The following is a 13,195-nucleotide window of genomic DNA, read 5'->3' as shown; positions in this document are numbered from 1 at the left end:
ATGCAGTGCTGATACAAGCAGTTGTTACATTCAAGCAAGTTTTCAGCCCAGGAGCTTGACAAGACATGAATGATCAGTCTTGTTTACGTTTGGTAATATAATTTATATGATGAGCAATAGAGCATTCATGCAATGTTCTCTGCTCAATGCCAGCTTTGATTTTACGCAGTGTGGTAGGCAGTTTGACCCCATGGCCCATTTTATGAACTTTGGTTTAAGGGCAAGTCCACCCCAGCAAAAAAAACAACAACTTGATTTCAATGAGAGAAAAATCATAACAGCATAATGCTGAAAAAATGGGGAAAATTAATTGTAAAAAAATATGTATAAGTTTCTCTAAATTTCACAAAACAGTTGAATACTTGCACATCAGCGTTACATTGGTTTGATTTTCTATTCATATTCAAATCAACTTTTGTTGGGGTGGACTTGCCTTTTAATATTTGTGTTCGTAATTATGATTCTTTAATCAACGTCATTATACTGAGCTACAAATGCTTAAATAGGAATATGGAGTTGTGCATGTAATAGTGCAGTCTTAAATCATCCCCTTCACAATTAGGTCATTGGCCTAAAGTAGTTCAATATAGTTTACTTTTTGAAAGAAAGATTGCAGCAAAAAAGTAGTGATTGCCCTGAGAGAAAAGAAAGAGAAGGGGGGGGGATGGCTTCAGAAACTTTCTCTCATATTGTAGTTGTATACAAGGGAAGTCATTGTAAGATAATATCCCAATTTGCCCCAATAGTATCTAACAACAATAACCCTTGAATAAAAAACTTTAAATTCAAGTAAAGCCTCATGGTAGATTAGGTTCAACTTCCAAGTATTGCTGTACATGTAATTCCCAATAATTAATTTTTCACAGTATTTTAACTTAGTATGTTCTCAAATGTTTTTTTGGACATTCATAATGATTAGTTTTAGTATACTTTCAAATGAATGTTGCTGTAATTTCTCTTCTTGAAATAATTGTTACATAACCTAAGTAGGAGTGCCCACGGCCTTCTCCATTTACCCTTATCAGGCCTCAACTCATTTCCATACAGTTTGTGTGGGTCCCCTCAAAGCCCTCTTGAGCGCATGTATGCCTTTGAATAATAATCTGCAGTCGTTTCTGTAGAGCTTCATTGGACTGTGAAGTCCCAGCTTTGTACCTGCCCATCCCTGATCCGACAAGCAGGAGCTAGCTTTTGTCACTTCTGATGCATTTTTGTGTATTCCCACTTTGGAGCCATATGACGAGTACTGCCCCTTCAGACAGCCACAGTATTGGATGTATTTGCCTGAATGGGGGAAGGTTCTTGAAGTAGTGTAACAGGCTTGAGGAGATGGAGTAAGGAAGTGGATGTTCAGGGGGATTTTCGATTTGTTGCCTTGGAGGAAACGTGATATTGATATGAGTTGGAGGTGAAAATTGTACCATGGGGCCTGTTGGAGATGGGGTCCCAGCTCTGTCAGTGAAAGCAGTCATACCCCAACTGATCTCTCCTGAGTCTGCTTCTTGTGTAGCAGACTCTGTGATGTCTTCTACTATGTTGCCTAGCGCTGTAACGGTCCTGTCAGGTTCGGATGTTGCGTATTCCTCACCGTCCTCCCCGTCATACCTTGGAGAACCTGACGTTCTCTCATCGTCTTCCATTCCCTACTGTGGGCCATCTACAACCATGGCAACCACATCCAGTATTACCACTCTAGCATCATCACCACCACCACCATCATCATCGTCATTGCCACCATTGTCATCATCACCATCTCGGTCTCTTACGAAATTGCTGAAGGTTGGTCCAAGACTCTTGAAGACATCAAGTATCGAGGAGCCCAACTGGCCTGGGCCATCCTCCAAGACAGAAACATGTGTTGATTCAAACTCTAATCTCTCAAAGAGATATTCCAGAGATTCCCTTGACAGTAGCACCTTGCATCTTGAAGACAGTGCACTGACCATGCTTACCAGTACCCCTAAGGTTCCATCGCAAGGTCTTGAGAACAGCAACTCAAAGACATCTCCTAGACCCTTGAGAAGAAACAAACGCATCTCTGACCATCCATCACCAGTTGTTACCCCTCGCTCCTCCCCATACAAAAGACTATCCTACCCGTCACAGACTGCTTCTCCCAAAATCTCCAATTATTCCTATCTCCTTTCAGAGAGTCAGGAGGACCTGCTGGGCAGTCGTGGCAACGGGATGCGTGCCTCAGGGAGCAGCCAGGGAAGCAGTATCAGCCACGCCATGCAATCTGGGATCAAACCACCAAAACCACGACATAAACCCCTGAGGAGGTCAAAGACAGATCTAGGTGATCCATCGATCATCAAAGCAGCATTAACTCTTGCAAAGATGCAAGGTAAATATCTTGACTTATTCATTATTTGCAGTCCTATAACATTAGTTAAAGTAGATGACATATTCACTGGTAGGAAAAGTAATGTTCGACATTAGTCTATTATTACTTTTTTAGTATGATTTGATGATGATTAATTTTGTGATTATTTGATTTGACAATCATTCATGTATTCAAGATAGGTCTAGTTTTTGCTTCATTGATACATAGTCAGAATCAGTAGTATAATTCATGGTTTCATTATACCTCTATTATATCAACAGACAAATTCTTTCGTACCCACTCCACAAAGAAGAATTTTTTTAGCTGTCATGAACCATTCCAAAATTGAAATCTATGCATTTTATATTACTAAACATATGGGGGAGCTGCTGGTATTTGACATCAAATAAAAAAAAAACTTATATTTTAAATAACTTTCTTAATCATTTATGGATTTTCTTCAAATCTTCACCAGTATCTTTTTTTATTTTCGGTTATTTTTACAACAATTTTTTCATCCGGTTGCACTTCTCCTTTAATCACAGAAATATGGATCATTAAAAAAATGTATACGCCTATTAAAAAAACATTTTATACCCATGAACACTCTTTTCCCTTTGCACCTTTCTTCATATACACCCATATTTTTCTGTTAATTTTTTTTTTTAATCAGAGATCTTGACATCATGAAATGCCTTGAAATGCCCATTTGCTTACAAGCCTTATCCCCCCCAAAAAAATCTTGTTACCAGCTTTCAAGAATTTCTTTATACCCAAATCACAATGAAGTTCTTTATGAGGATGTCAGTTCACTCAGTACACCAGTAGACTACATGCTGTTGAGCAAAATTACAAATATTAGAAAAGTCTTTTTAAAAGAAATTTGTTTTTTATCTTTTACCCCTCTGTCCTTCGTTTATTTTCTTTCCTTCTATCAATTTGATTTCTTTTCTATCATTGTGTTTGGCTCTGTGTCCTCCCCCCCCCCTCTCTCTCTCTTTCTTTCTTTCTTTCTCTATTTCTATTTTGATTGATTCACTTTTCTCTTGCACTCTCTCCCCTTTTACCTCTCCCCTCTTGACCCCCCCCCCCCCGTCCCTCAACTCTCTATGATGCTGTTCTCACTACGTTCTTAAAACTAGTTTACTGGAAACTAGTTTAACACGTAGTGAGAACGGTGGAAGCGGTCTTGGAAGCGATCTTCCAAACCAGTTTGGAAAACCACCGCGCGATGTAGTTTTCAAGATCGCTTTGCCTTGTTAAACTGGTTTTAATGTAAGTGAGGACACAACCGTTCTTCGGGAAGCGATCTTCGCACATTTTGAGCGCGCTACTCCACATGACAGGTGTAGAATACCTATGCTGCGGTTTTGGATTTCACGCGAAACGTGTCATCCCACTGAGAGCATTTCCATAGCAACAAGAGCGCTTTACATGAAGTGATTTAGAAAACCACTTTCGTGTTATCAAGTGGGAACGCTAGCAATGCGATCTTCCAAACTGGTTTCCTGAATCGTCTTCCAGTAAACTAGTTTTAGAAAGCGTAATGAGAATGACCTCTATGTGTCTTTCTACCTGCTTGTGCTATTTATCTCTTGCTCTCTCTCTCTCTCTCCTTTCCTTTCCTGTCTTCTCTCGCTTTCGATGTCTGCCTATGCAATTCTCTCGGTTTCTTTCCCTCACTTTCTCTTCAACCCATTCCCCATCTATTGTCTTTCCTATCTATATCCTGTATCCTTTCTTCGATATGAACACTCAGTGTATGTACAAGTATTCTTCAAGCTCTGTTGGAAAGCCACTTCATGGCGTCAGGGGGCGGGGGCAATTCACAAAAAAAAAATAGTCACCATTTTCACTGACCATTTTGCTCTTAGCCAATCATATATAAGGATTTCAGTAACTTTTAACATGTTTCATTGAAAATAACTGACTATTCGTGTTGTGAAACACTCCCCAGGGTTGTTCGAGGGTAAACAGTTGATTTATTGTCAAGTTACAGACAATGTAGGGGCAAATACTTCTCATTGTTAAGCAGTCTTTAATTCTATATTTGTAGAACTATTACCGTGGGGGTTGCGTGTTAGGGTTTTGTTGCTGGCGGACTGGACTAAGGTCACTTCACCAGATAATAGAGCAAGTTCTGTCAAAAATTGTATATGTAGTTTTTGTTGAGATTGTGATTTTATCTACATGTACCTCTTTCAAAAGAAATGTCAATTTTTTTATAGTGTTTTTTTTATGAGATAAAGACACTATGTAGAGATTGAGCAAATTCAGAAAAAGGGATAAACTTTGTACAAGATGTGCATTGTTATTTTTCTATACCTCAAATTGAACATTGAATTTTCTTACACCTAGGACCCTGTCTTACAAAAAGTGTTGATTTATCCAATCAATCTCAACTATTGAAATCAATTGATGGCATGATTTCTTCACATCAGAAATGTGTATGCACAATAAGAGCATGCCAATTTGTCAAGATAATGATGTGTGCATCTTGCAAATTGTATCTAGAAAATACTGATGTTTGTTAATGGTTTGGTTTGGTTGGGTCATAGGTGATGAGACTCCCAAGGCTGTCGAGGGATCATCTCAAATGCCATCGGCGACGAAAAAGAGGCCGACTTCGGCGCTCGGCATCATGGGAATACTGAACAGCGGTAGCGGCCGAGAGTCTCCAGTTACACAGGTTACTCAACCAGATGGAAAGGTAAAGTAATGATGTTCATCGACCCCTCTTCACTTAATAAATATTATGAATACAAATAATACTAATAATATTTATAGCGCTTTTTGCTTGAGTATACAAAGTGCTGCTACTATTACCCCAGATTTAGCTCGAGCTACCATCACTGGTGCTCAATACATTCAAGGAATTCATTCTGCCGGGCACCCATTCAGCTCATCTGGGTCGAGTGCAGCACCGTGTGGATAAATTTATTTTTTAAGGAAAACACGCCATTGCCAGGGTTTGAACCCACAACCTTCTGTTTAAGAGGCGTGAGTCAGAACCACTTGACCACGACGTACCCACAAATCGGTTATGTTGAATTTCAAATTACATACATTGTTTGATATTTTGTTTGGAGTCGCCTGGGTCTGGGAGCAAACGGAGAACTAAATAACTGAATCCTGGGTCCAATATACATAACCGATTGGGGGTGTGCATTTGGACCAATACAGTAGTAGACCTGCCAAATAGTACTGATTTTCAAAGATTAGTACTGAAATATGAGAAAAATTATTATTGATATCTTTTTCTGCAGCCGTCACCACGCCTTCAACGATCTCAACACCAGCCTGCCCCAGAGCCCTTATCCCTGGTCGTCGATATCGATGTAGAGCAAGACAAAACCGTGAATGATCTTCCGCTGACTCCCCGGCCGAGATCAAGGTCTCTTGGGTCTCTGGGCACCTTTGAAATCCCTGACATGGCGTTGATGAAGAGGGCGCTATCACTCCCAGCAGGTCAGTATAAAAAAAACTTATGCCGGTATTCTGAAGTCCAGGTGGGAGGAGGGAGCGTTTCGCCAAGGATGACTTAGATTTGTGTGCAGCATAAAAGGCATTACGTCATAGGTCGAATCATGCCAAGCAGAAGCGTGCTTCTGCATATTTATATATCAGTTAGATTGCGCATGGAATATCATGAAGATAAATGCCCATTATGCGTGAAAGAGAGAACAAAAAATATTGCTTGGAAAAATACCTGATATTTGACTCAAACCTCTATTATTTTTTGAATTTCTCTTCAATAACGCAATTTCTTATAGAAATCTTTGGCTCATATTTCATAATTTATGCAAACACAGAAATTGGTGCCCATTTTATTGGGGATTCTGCACAAACTCATTTTGAAATTGTAACAACAACAGGCATTTTTTATACTGAAGCAACGCTTTTATTCCAGACCAAAAAAAAAACACGAGAGTACAGTTGATTATCATTGCTCACTGCAGACTTCACGGTGAGGCTGTGATTAGAACATTTCCCAGCCTTTAATATGAAAGTGAGACATGAAAGAAAACATTGGATGTTTGTGCTTGCAGAGGAGTTAGCCAAGAATCCAAGTAAAACTTGCCATGAAATGTGTACAGAGAAAACATTACTGTGTTGCCTTCAAGCCACTAACAGTGGGATAATAGATGGATGGAATTCTAAACAGGATTCTTTAGTTGCCCATTGTTCCTTTTCAAGCCATTCAGGTTACATTTGCCTTGGAGATTAGAGGCTGAGCAGGCAGAAATCTCTTTTTGTGCAAACTTTCTATTTATTAGTGCTATTGCTGTAACCTGTTAAAGACTTAACCCTTTGAAGACTGAGTCCCACATAGGCTTACATGTATGCTTATCTGTGGGCTGGAGTCTATAGAAAGCATACATGTATATGCTATATAGCAAAATTCAAATTCATACAGGATATTGAGATAAAAATCAATAAAAAAATTATTCCATTATAAAGTAAAATAACAATGAAAATGGTAAAATTTGGACAAAATAACAAAATATATATGGTCATGACTGGGATGTAAGGGAGTAGCAGTAGGCCATTTTGCCTATCTTGGCTATTCCCTGATGTACATTCATCACTGAAAAATCTTCCAATCAACTTTCTTGGATTGCAATCACAATTATTGAATCAGATGGTCAGTTTTATGGATTTGTAAGAGGTTTTGGAAAAAAATGGAGAGCCCCCTTGCCCCCTCTACCCCCCCCCCCCCCGTCGCATCGCATGTTAATGTGACTAGTTTCCACAAAATAGTAAAATTTGTGCTTTGGGAATCATAGTTCCAACCCTTTTCTCTGGTGGCCTTATATTTGGTATTCACTGTCATTCCAACTTTTTAGCAGTGTCTCGTTGATCCAGTTCTGGAGTAATCCCTGACATTTTCCAATTTTTTTTTTACTCCATATTGTAGTTTGCAAGTTCAAGATTTTCAGTTGATTTTTTTGATAATCCTTGCTCCAGGCGAGTGTTTCATAAAGTTGATAAGTTATAAGTGACATTCCAAACGACTGGTGACCATTTTTTAGGAACTACATGTAAATCATCGCCAATCAGAATATGGTGTGCATCACTTACTACAAAGATGGGATGACGTGACATTTGTTCCTCCGACAATTGCTCCGGGCTTAATTTCGTCCAAGATATGGGGTTAGGGTTAGGATGGCAACAAGGTTTTAATTTCGTCCAAGGTTTTAATTTCGTCCAAGATATGGGGTTAGGGTTAGGATGGCAACAAGGTTTTATGTTACATGTAGGTATAGGGTAGGGTACAGTGCTAAACCAAAGGTTGAAGTGGGTCATTCGATTAGTGTGTGGAATTTAGAGTGGAGCAATTGTCGCCGGTGGAGCAGATGTCATGCAGCAAAACAGGATCACCAGGTATCCAAACAGCTTTATGAAACACCGACCTGGATCAACAATTGGGAACAAAAGACTGTCCTACTTCACCACAAATACATGCCATTGAGCCGTTGTCAAAATGGCGATAGAAAAATATATCATCTTCCCTCTCTTGGATAGTACTTTGAATTGGATGATTGTTGTAAAAGGATAGATATGTGCGAAGGTTTAGAAAGGTATGCAATTACCTGCAAGTTTTGATGCTTCTGAGTCTGCGATCCTTTCTTCTTGTGCTTCCCTCTTTCAATTTCTACACCTAAATGTACTTTCAGAAGGTTGTGGGCTGAATGGTGATTTATTGATTCATTAGTTTTGTGACAGTTGGATGCATTGATGATATGATATCTTTTCAACTGTTATCTATGGTAAACATTTGTTTTTTTTCATTTGTTTGTTTGGCGCAGGTCTGGGAGATGATGAGGTGATGATGTCAGATCCTGATCTGAGTAAGATCAATGCAAGAATGTCAGAGGTATGTAATTATAAAGAGGGGAATGACCTGAATGTGGGGGGGGGGGGTTGGGATGATGGAGGAGGAAGATTGATAAGATTAATGAACAAAGAGGGATGATAATGGAAGGGAGGAGTGGTTGAGGGATCAAGAGAGATGGGGAGGGGGGAGAGAGGATGGGAGGAGAGGGGAGGGGGAGGAGAGGGGAGGGGGAGGAGGGGAGAGCAGGGAAGGGGGAGATAAGGGGAGAGGAGGGATGGAAAGAGGAGGGGAGGAGGGGAACTCAACAGGGGAGGAAGGGGAAGGAGGGAGAGAGGGGTGGGAGGTGGAGGGGAGAGGGAAGGGGTGTATGTGGATCGGAGCAGGTAGAGCGCTGGGATGGGAAATTAAAGGGCGTGGGCAGCCTGATGAAGGAGTAAAATGAATGAAGATGGTGGGTTGGAATAGGAATAGGGGAATGAAAATGCATGTGAAGAGTTGATAAAAGGTTAATGGAGGGAGGAAGGGAAGGTTGGGGAGAGTGGGGGGAGATGGATGGAGGGAAGATTGGGAAATGGAAGGGAGTAGGGGATGAGGGATCAAGTGTGGGAGGGAGGAGGAGGGACGGAGGGGTATAAAGTTGCCAGTAGATGGATGGATATGGAAAATGAGTTTGACAGATGGAGGAATTAAAAAGAAAAGCGAATGAAAGTGAAATGAAGGAGGGGGTATCAATGGAGGGAGGGATGAGAGAGGGAGGGGGGGGGGGCTTAAAGATGAGGGAAATGGATAAGGCATATAATAGGAAGGAGGGGAGTGATAGATGGATGAATGGAAGCAGGCAAAAAATATGTATTCTTTTTATTTGGGGTGCCCCAACTGAATCTGCAAAATTTGATTAGCTTTTAATAACATTGCACTGAATTGGGATTTTTATGTGGCCCTTTTGAGCTTTTCTGTGTAATTTTTTTCCAAGCTGGAAGAGAGAGTTTTTGAGGTTTGTTTTCAATACACATATTCAATATGCCAGAGATGGTTTGAGGTTTGAGATATGAATGCCATCGTGTTACAAATTAGATTCTCACTTCGATTTCCTTTTTCTATCCTCTCTCATTTCAGACATTTGAGCAATTCTGTGCAGCGACGTTAGCCGAGGCTCTCTTTGATCATGTGACCATGGACGGGAACGAGCTTACGTTCCAGGCTGGGGACATGATAGAGATCACCGATATGACCGACGCCTACTGGTGGTGGGGGTGTATAGATAAACAAGAGGGCTGGCTACCGGCGCCCTTTGTTAGAGTGAGTAGCAGAAGTAATAACGTAGCAGATTGAGATAAATATGGGGCCCGTAACACAAAGCTTAGCAATCATAGCAGAAGATTATATCTATGATTGATTACATTGACTACAATGTACAATCAATTGTGAAAATCAAGTGTACAATCAATCACTAACCTTTGTGTTACGGGACCACCGCTACTTCAAAACATTGATTAATATTACAGAGGTCTGGCTGAAAAAAAATTTCAGCATGATTGAGTGTTGATTGAGTATTAAAAGCATTGCATTACAGAGGTCTTGTTAAAAAAAGTACTGAACTTTGAAGTGTGTTATAATTAGTATTATTTGTATGGTTTAAACTAAAGGGAACACCCAGGAAATAAAGAAATGAATTTTTTATTGAAAATTTGATAAACTAGAGGGTCTTGACAAAAGACCATCACAAATATAGCTTGCTGTTTTTAATTTTAGATTGTCAATGAGAGGGAAATTCTGTGGATAGTCATTGCCAGAGACTATAGGCTGCACAATCAGACCACTTCTCTTGAGTGAAGGAAGGGTTTGCACAGCAAATTGGTTGGGGGGGTGGGGTGTAAATTAAAAGGATAAAACATTTTTAGTTTTTATTGACACTCCTATGCAGGGTTTTGCAAAAGCAGTTTTGACTACTACTGATAATATAAAATCTGGTCATTTATAATGCGCTTAAAGTGATTGGTTAACATTGGTTTGACTTTCAAAAAATCTGAGCAAGAAGGTCACACTTGTCACCTGTGTCTCTGATATGTTACAAAAATGAAGCCCAGAAAAAATTGCGTTCGAAAATAATTATTTAGTGCTTCAAAAATTGAAATATAAAGTGACCGGAAACACCATCTAAATTTCATCCCATACACTTATGTGTACTATATAGGCATCTATAAGATGCCTATTTACAAAATCGGGGTTTGCCTTGTAGTTTTAGCTTTTCATTCTCAATAATGGTTGTTTTCAGGGTTTATTAGTTCTAATACATGCACTTGTACACATGTTTCATATTGGTTTGAGAATTTTTTAAATCGGCTGCTCACAAAGTTAAACAATACCTTTAATTCATACATTGTACTATCTAAGTGCTTACGGATTTGATATTACCCAAGTCATTGGATTCAACCAGTCATTTCTGCACGCAACGTATGCACATCCTCCGCTACCTGGGGAGTATTCCAGCCAGTCCCTAATGAGACGCACATACAATGACTTTCACATCTACTGGGTAGAGCGGCAGATTTCGGACTAACGATTTCTGAATGTTTCTCATTTGTTGGTTCAGCTGAAGGTCAGTCAGGGGGAAACGGTTGAAGAATGCATGTCACGCCTCCAGGTAAACACCTCGTCCAATCAGCAGGGACTGAAACCTTCCCATGAGCCTCTCATCAGAAAGGTCAGCCTGAGCTTCCTCAGCAACGACCAGGTCCGGGCGAATGTCATCAAAGAGATCATAACCACGGAGAGGGATTATGTCAAGAATCTGGCTGACATTTATGAGGTAAATACAGACGCTTTAAGAAAGTAATGTATATTTTCTGTGCTGGGGCAAGTATTGCATGTATGTATGTTAGCCTACCACCACATCAATAATTGTTCTGTGTGATATTGAAATGTGCTGTGTGTACTGTAGCTTTTAATTTGAATCGTTCCCAAACATTCAAAGTTTCTCCCTCAGAACTCCTTAGAGTAAGCATGCAGTAAACTCCATTGTTATTCTTAAACATGAAATATGATTTTTTGTTCCCTTTTGTTCCCTTATTGGGAGACATCAAGCAGACCTTACATCTTGTATACTCTCATATGCATTGCTGATAGATTTCACATTTTGCTTCAATATTATAGAAGAAAGTTGTCTCCAAACATTTCATTTTTTTCGAGTTGTCTTTGCACCAAACTTTATTTTTAAAAATATATTTTGCCTCTTCAGGGCTACATTGAGCAAGCACGGAGTAGACCCGACATGTTCAACCAGACGCTCATGTCCAAACTATTCTGCAACATTGAGGAGATCTACTGTTTCCAGCAGCGTTTCCTGACGGACCTCGAGCAGTGTATCGACAATGATTTACCTCATAAGAGTGCGATAGGGGACTGCTTCCTTAAATATGTACGTGCTTTATTATAGTTTCCTCATTTTTAGAAATGCATTTCCAACTCGCACTTCTGCTTTAGTGAAATTTGATATCACTTCCGGATGGCCAAATTTTAAAGAATTGGCACGACCATTCTTCTGCGGGTGCTGTATGTGCATGCATCGGTCAATGCTGATATTTATCTGATACATTTTAGAGGTAGAAAATACCCTTATCTTATTTAAGAATATGTTGAATGTAAGATTGGAAAATTATTCTGAAATATCAACAGCATAAGCCCATATGCTGATTTAGCTTCTTTTTTTTTTGTTACGTATGAATTTGTACATTAAGAATTTTAGACATCGTTTTGTAAAAAAAACTGCTCTAGTTTGCACATGTGTCTTCTGTTAGTCATTTATAATCAGCAATCATTATTAAAATTTGACATTTTTTCTACCCCCTTTTAGAAATTGACCTTTGACATCTATGGTGAATACTGTAACAACTACCCTCATGCAGTGAACGAGTTTCAAGAACTCATGAAAGATAACAAATATGTGCAATTCTTTGAGGTGAGCTATAGCCTTGTTTTAATGTTTGGCAAGTACTTCTTTCAGTAATTTGTTTGTATTTGTAGTTTTGAAGAATTACTGTTTTTGCTTGAGTCGTAACTATTGAAAAAAAAAAACATGATAGAAAAATGGGAAGGGGGGGGGGGGCCTGCAAATACACAGCCCCCTACACCAAATGTATCATCCTTTGTCAGTGTCACAATTTGGAATGCCAACATTTAAGTTCCTCTCTGTTCGAGAAATTGGATTATAGAAGAAACTGCTTGAGAGTTCATTTATGGGAGAATGTTGATTGTATTGATCATAACGCATCTAGGACTTAGCATTTTGTCTTTTTTAGAACCACTGTGTTTAGAATATTGTAACATATTTGCCATGAACCGCATGTACTGAGCACAGGAATTTATGTATGGGATTACACGCAATTGTTACTTTTAGCCTTAATAGTTACGTGTCATATTTTGAATGTTTAGGTATCAGGGGGCTGTTTCATAAAGCTGTTCGTAAGTTAAGAGCGACTTTAAGAACGACTGGTGATCCTTTCTTACACGCTTAACTATCGCCAATGAATATACCATATACCATGAAAAAAGGATCACCAGTCGTTCTTAAAGTCGCTCTTATCTTGTGAACAGCTTTATGAAACACCCACCCGAACAGTGATGCTTTGTAGTGGTCTGCTTTATACTTAACTTACTATTTAAAAAAAACAATAGACTTGAAAATAAATATTTATCATTTTCATGTATCTCGCAACTGGAGTTAACCTTTAAAGAGAGTGAGGGATTGTTATTTGCTAGCCCTAGACTTTGCGAAAAGCATTGGAAATACCTGTAATAGATACATCTTCTGGGGAAAGCAAACTCGGGGTAACAGCAAGAAATCTTTGACCAAGCCTCATTAGACTTGAGCAACAGTGTCGGGCAAGGGGAAATGAGATGATGACTTGAACATTTTCCAGTGGCATTTCATAAAGTCTGCTAGTCATAAATCTTGATCCGTACCATGGTTCGACAATGTGTGATTTATATCCAAATGGTTTCAAAATTACTTATGAGAGCCGACTTACAAC

At 39.4% G+C, this 13,195-nt stretch overlaps 1 protein-coding gene across 2 annotated transcripts in view; it reads left to right on the top strand.

The window, feature by feature from the left end:
• Positions 1 to 13,195, top strand: part of LOC121429433 — a 47,028-nt gene that overhangs the window by 18,593 nt on the left and 15,240 nt on the right. The window contains exons 4-11 of one of the 2 annotated variants that reach the window (XM_041626423.1): positions 2,150 to 2,347; positions 4,885 to 5,036; positions 5,593 to 5,794; positions 8,137 to 8,204; positions 9,282 to 9,464; positions 10,759 to 10,974; positions 11,404 to 11,583; positions 12,019 to 12,123. In XM_041626423.1, the coding sequence (XP_041482357.1) occupies positions 2,150 to 2,347; positions 4,885 to 5,036; positions 5,593 to 5,794; positions 8,137 to 8,204; positions 9,282 to 9,464; positions 10,759 to 10,974; positions 11,404 to 11,583; positions 12,019 to 12,123 (1,304 nt within the window). Of the gene's footprint in view, positions 1 to 1,004; positions 2,348 to 4,884; positions 5,037 to 5,592; positions 5,795 to 8,136; positions 8,205 to 9,281; positions 9,465 to 10,758; positions 10,975 to 11,403; positions 11,584 to 12,018; positions 12,124 to 13,195 lie in introns of those variants that run through there. The other variant, XM_041626424.1, reaches the window with a different exon arrangement.

Source organism: Lytechinus variegatus, chromosome 16, assembly GCF_018143015.1.
Source record: "Lytechinus variegatus isolate NC3 chromosome 16, Lvar_3.0, whole genome shotgun sequence".
NCBI classification, from domain to species: domain Eukaryota; kingdom Metazoa; phylum Echinodermata; class Echinoidea; order Temnopleuroida; family Toxopneustidae; genus Lytechinus; species Lytechinus variegatus.
This window is presented reverse-complemented; position numbering and strand designations above follow the sequence as displayed.